General features: G+C 34.1%; 1 protein-coding gene across 1 annotated transcript; it reads left to right on the top strand.

Moving 5' to 3' along the window:
* Positions 1-2,998: 2,998 nt before the first annotated feature.
* B0P05DRAFT_584083 (uncharacterized protein) lies at positions 2,999-5,540 on the top strand (the record flags this gene model as incomplete). Its single annotated transcript, XM_051582312.1, has 3 exons — positions 2,999-3,043; positions 4,951-5,206; positions 5,263-5,540. 3 exons carry the CDS (start codon positions 2,999-3,001, stop codon positions 5,538-5,540), a joined length of 579 nt encoding a protein of 192 aa, XP_051438058.1.
* Between the last annotated feature and the right edge of the window lie 861 nt (positions 5,541-6,401).

Genomic DNA, 6,401 nt, shown 5'->3' with positions numbered 1-6,401 from the left:
TGTTGTTGTTTCAAGAATTGGATCTGCTAAAAATTCCAATTCATCGTTTCTCTGTCTATATTTGTCAAGGTAGGACGACTCTGACTAGCCTCATCCCCTGCGTTTTGTCCACGGAAACGCTTGTATTTGCTTGAAACCTCTGATGCTGTGACTTCCTTAGGTTTTGCGGTATTTACCGGTGTCTTACGGTCCTTAACAACAATGGTTTTAACCTTTTTGTTAGGAGCCGCTGCCGTCTCAATTGTATTACTACGAGGACATTGTCTCATCATATGACCTTTCTCATTACAATTAAAACACTTCAGGTAGTTTTTTCAAGTCAGGACAGTCTGCACGGCAATGATCAGAAGCTTGACATAGTCTACAGAAGTCTGGCATATTTTTCCATTGAAGTAATACCTGGCGAATCTCTCCATCATCATACATTCAAGGAATGACTCGTTGAAGTGATTCAAAAGGAGGGTCATTGGCGTTGGCTGGGGTAAGGTTCAATGTCGCATAGCCTTGACCAGTAAAACAGCCATGGCTCCTATTAATCCCAAGGTCCAATACTCGACCATATTCGGACAAGCAATTTTCCATATCCTTCCTCAATCGTTGAGAGGCCTTTAGGTGAAGTCTATCCAATTTGAGGCGAACAATCTTTGCGTCGGCAAGTAAACTAGGGAAGCCTTTAACGAAGGTTCCATCCTCCAAACGGATGCCCGTATTCAAAATGGCCTCATATCCAGGTGAATCTTTTGTCCATGCAGTTTCAATAAATGAACGATTAAGATACCTACGGGTAGAAGGGAGTCTACCGCAGTAGTCGTCGCAGCCGGTTTCTTCATCAGCGTCTTTATTGAAGGCTTGAAGTGCCTTTCGCAACATATGAGCATCTTTGCTGTCAGTAATGTCGATGATAATAGAGTTTTTTTCAATGCCTTTCAAGTACGGTTTGATGAATTCGATTGTTGGTTCCGTGGACGATGAAGGGTCTTCATCTGTATCCTCGACTGTTGCAGTTGGAACTGGGGTTAGGATGGTTGGCCGGAAGGAGTGAGTGGTACGTGCTTGTCCAGAGACAACTTTCGACCAAGATAAGGGATGAGTTTTTGTTGCTGTCTTCTTGCCTGTATTAGAGGCAGAAGTTGCTAAGGTATGGGTCTGATTATTACGTGAAAGAACCATGGGATAGTCTATAAATTTTGCATCAAAAGTAAAAAATGATCTGTAGTTGAATAGAGGAGAACCGCAATACTTCTTAGTAAAATATAAAAACAACAAATAATAGCAATGATGAGCAAGAAACAGTAGAAGATATGTATTTCTTATTTCCTCTTTTTTTATTGCAAAATTTATCATTGCTCAGAAACGGGTGGATTTGACACACAAACATGCAATTTGAGTTGACATTAATGTTGCTAAATTTTTTGAAGATATTGATTGATTTATGTAAAAGAGATTTTTGAGCATGCGACTCAATTTGGGCTTAAGTTTCTTGGACTCAATCAGCTCATAAGAATGAATGTATAAAGTTCTCTTAAAAAAAACTTAAGAAAACAAGGTCAAAAGGATATGTGATGAAAAAGCGCTGATTTTGTGGTTTTGTGGACATTTGCTTGTAAACTGAAAAGAAAGAGAGGTAGCTGATAGTTAAAGAGTCGAGTCAGAAGTGGAGAATAGGCAATAGAGTAAAAGCGTTTTGGTATTAGGTAATTTGAGCATACGATGAAAATTTGTTTTCAGATGTTGAAGCTCATATTATCCAAAATAGCTAGGATAAATTGATGTTGGAAGATAGGGAAGGTGTTTGGAAAGAACAGAGGACGAGAGTTTGTGCTATTATGTGATAAAGATGTATTTCAGTCTAGACAATAACCGAGAAATGAATGTCTTTCAAGAGAGTAAACCATTTGACAATACGAGTGACTAGAAACAGTCGAGAAAAAAAGGCTGTGAGGATCAATAGAGGATAGCAATACCATAGCTAAGTGAACTTTATTAGTACCTGCTTGTACTAAGTCTTTATGCTAATTTTTTCTTTTTGGCTTTGAGAGCAATTTTGAGATAGGAGAAGATGTCTTTCTATGAGATGACTGTATCAGATAGAGTATACTCTGTGGCGCCTTTCTCAGATACGGCAATAAAGCATTTAGTGGGGATCCATCTACAGCCTTAAGTGACATTATATTGACACATTGGCTAGGGGATGATTGAAGGAATTCTCTTAGTGTAAATCATAACAGTTTTGTAAACAATTGAATTGGCTTAAGCGACAAGAAAAAATAATCCAAAACTTATAAACATTAGAACTCTTTGATGGATTTACAAGGAAACACAGGTGTGTTTAAACTTCGATGGTATTTATACCAACTTACAAATATGCCACTTGTGTACTCAAAAAAATATTTTTTAAAGAAAATAAAAACTACTTTTCAAAATAAGACAAAAATATTTTTTTGTAATGAAAAAAAAAAACATAAAAAGTAGAAAATTTTTTGATTTTTCTGCTTAAAATTAAAAAAAAAAGCCTATTTTTCATTTTTTTTTGTTTTAGATAAATAAACGAGTCTACCAGGCAGTAATATCCTTTTTAAACTAAAATAATAGAATCATCATCCGGTAGATTTGTTTTTTATTTTAAAACAGAAAAATTGAAAAAACAGGCTTTTTTATTAATTTTAAGCAGAAAAACTACTTTTTTTATTTCTTAATTTTAAAATTTTTTTTTTTATTATTTTTAATTTTAAAATAATGTTTCTTTTTATTGTTTTTCAGAAAATATTTTTTGAGTACACAAATGGCATATTTGTAATTTCGGCATAACTGTTAATATTTTTATTGATTTTGAAATGCTTTTTTTTTTGTAAGTCTATTGCACTGATCACAAAGGCCTGAGATCTAAGAGCCTTTGCATAGTTTCCCCATCGATCTAGCTATCTTTCTCGTAGAGTTAGCACTACAGCATAAGTGATGGAGGAAAATGCAACCGCTAACGCTGTGGTGTATGATTGCCATGGCTACTACGGGTACTACGATTTCTATGCTTACTATGGCTGTCGTAATCACTTTGCTGCATCAGGGAACCTGGTCAAAAATTGATAAGAAAAAGTGTTCAAGACAAAGCTCAGATTGCTGGAGTTGTCATTTGGGATGTAAAGGCGCTGTTGATGTCTGACAGCTGCTTTCCAAATAGGATCTTTAGCTGCCGCTTGCTTGATTAGAGTATGCTAAAATTTATTCAAAGAAAGGGTACAGCTGACTTGTGAGCCCGATTTCAAATAAAAAATAGAAACTAATATCTTGGAGAAAAGTATCATGCGCTGGCTGAATAATTTTAGATGCTGAACCATACCTTTCTTATTCTATTTTTCTGGCCCGAGCATAAATTTTGGTGTTCAGAGCCACTTTCTAAAGATTGCAATAACTCTACGAGAAAGATAGCTAGATCGATGGGGAAACTATGCAAAGGCTCTTAGATCTCAGGCCTTTGTGATCAGTGCAATAGACTTACAAAAAAAAAAGCATTTCAAAATCAATAAAAATATTAACAGTTATGCCGAAATTACAAATATGCCATTTGTGTACTCAAAAAAATATTTTTGAGAAAAAAATAGAAACCACTACTTTAAAATAAATCAAAATTATTTTCTGCAATGACAAAAAAAAAAGTAAAAAATTCTTTTAAATTAATAAAAAAAAGCTTGCTTTTCAATTTTTCTGTTCTAAATTAATGAACGAGTCTACCAAGTAGTAATATCTGTTTAAACTAAAAAAGCAAAATCAACATCTGGTAGACTCGTTCATTAATTTAGAACAGAAAAATTGAAAAACAAGCTTTTTTTTATTAATTTAAAACAGAAAATTACTTTTTTTTTAATTTTGAGCAGAAAAATTAGAAAATTCTACTTTTTTTTTATTCTTTTCATTGCAAAAAATTTTTTGATTTAATTTAGAAATCTAGTTTTTATTTATTTCTAAAAAATATTTTTTTTAGTACACAAATGGCATACTTGTAATTTCGGCATAACTGCTAATATTTCTGCTATTCTGAAAATGCTTTTCTTTTTCTTTTTGCAAGCCCATCACACTGATCACAAAGGCATGAGGTCTACAAGTCTTTCCATGTTTTTTTTTCTCTCTAGCTGCTTTTTTTGTAGAGCTATTACAATCTTTAGAAGGAGGTTTTGAACACTAAAATTTATGCTTGGGTCAGAAAAAAGAAAAAGAAAAGCATTTTCAGAATAGCAGAAATATTAGCAGTTATGCCGAAATTACAAGTATGCCATTTGTGTACTAAAAAAATATTTTTTAGAAATAAATAAAAACTAGATTTCTAAATTAAATCAAAAAATTTTTTGCAATGAAAAGAATAAAAAAAAAGTAGAATTTTCTAATTTTTCTGCTCAAAATTAAAAAAAAAAGTAAAATTTTCTAATTTTTCTGCTCAAAAGTAAAAAAAAAAAGTTTGTTTCCCAATTTTTCTGTTTTAAAATAAAAAACAAATCTACCAGGTAGTAATCTCTTTCTTAAATCAAAACAGTGAAATTATCATCCGGTAGACTCGTTTATTAATTTAAACAGAAAAATTGAAAATCATGCTTTTTTTATTAATTTAGAACAGGAAAATCAGAAATTCTCCTATTTTTTACTTCTTGCCATTACAGAAAATAGTTCTCATTTATTTTAAAGCAGCGGTTTTTATTTTTTCTAATTTTTTCTTTGAATACACAAATGACATACTTGTCATGTCGGCATAATTGTTATCGAAGTTCAAATTGATTACATATTCTGATATTATTTTTTTCCTTGTAATTCGCTACAAGCACTAGAGGCCCAGGTGCATGGAAGGCAAATCCAAACTTAGCGAAAAAGAAAGAGTTTAGACAACAATTAGCTGCTTTCTTGGATACACTAGTTCTGCAACTCCAGAATCAGAGAAAGCATTACACTGCTCAGAGAAATTAGGACTGGATTAAAGCTGAAGTCAAACTGTTTACCAAATCATTTCAATTGGAGACAGTCAATTGGAGAAACAAACAGATTAAACGGTTACAACGTAAACGTAACAAAATCCTTCGGCATCAGAAACATCGTGGTATAGTGGATTGGACATTACCCATAGTAGAGAAACAATTGGGAGCTTTGCAAGAGGAAGCTGCTGAAATAGACGCTCTGAGAGCGGGAAAGCGTTGGCGAGAAAAAGGCGAGAAAAAGGCGAGAAGTCTCCAGGCTTTCTAAACAGGTTGATCAAAGTACGAACACATCAAAAATCAGTAGGCGATCTACGAGATCCTGTCAGTGGTGAACTTTGTGAAGATCAAGAGGCTAAAGAGAAAATAGTACAACAATTCTATTCTAAATTACATACTCCGGGCCCTCCCAATTACCATGCTATGAACAGATTGATTGCTAAAATTCCTAACAATGTGAAATTGAATGATAGTCAAAGAGACACCATGATGCTGAGTATTTCTATGAATGAAATATTGAAGAATCCAAGTGAACTCCAAGACAAAGTAGCCCTGGCACCGATGGTCGTCCATATGAAATTTTGAATCTTATCATGAAACATCCTAGTCTTCACACATTGATTACGGATGTATATAATGATAGTTTAGCTGGTAGTCTTCCAATGTCATGGAATGAATCATTGATGGTGTTACTACCTAAGAAAGGCAATCTATCCGACATGAAGAACTATAGACCAATCACACTGGCTAACACGGACTATAAAATCTTTACAAGGATACTAAACCGCCGTATAATGATGATTGCTCCACAATTGATTACTCAATTTCAACTGGGTTTCATACCAGGGAGATTTATCGCAGAAAATGGGTTGATAGTCCAAACCATTATGGAAGACGCACAAGCCAGAGTACAGCAAGATACGACTAAGGGCAGAAGTAGTGACCATAATTTAGCGCTTTTACTTGATCAAGAGAAAGCATACGATCGGGTACACCTCACATATCTTAAAAGAGTGCTGATAGGCTACGGGTTCCCGGAAGTGATTGCCGATACAATACACAAATTGCTCTCAAAAAACAAGATCAAAATCAATGTTAATGGGTTCTTTACCAAAGAAATCAAGAAACGAAGAGGATTAAAACAAGGCGGTCCACTATCACCAGTTTTGTATAACTTGACATTTGATCTATTTCTACGTTCGATTATACAAGATGGGAGGGGGGGGGTTCAAAGGATATCAGTTTCGACAACAAACACCAAGGCCTGACTCTTCCTCCTCTGCTCCTATAGAAACTAAAATTCTTTGCTACGCAGATGATGCTTTAGTATTTATACATGATCCGAATGATCTTGCAATACTGCAAAGACATATATCAACGTATTGTAGAGCATCAAATGCAAAAATCAACTTTAACAAGATTGAAGCTCTATCTTTATCTGGTACA

Source organism: Gilbertella persicaria (assembly GCF_025201335.1).
Source record: "Gilbertella persicaria strain CBS 190.32 chromosome Unknown B0P05scaffold_6, whole genome shotgun sequence".
In the NCBI taxonomy this organism is placed as follows: Eukaryota; Fungi; Mucoromycota; class Mucoromycetes; order Mucorales; family Choanephoraceae; genus Gilbertella; species Gilbertella persicaria.
This window is presented reverse-complemented; position numbering and strand designations above follow the sequence as displayed.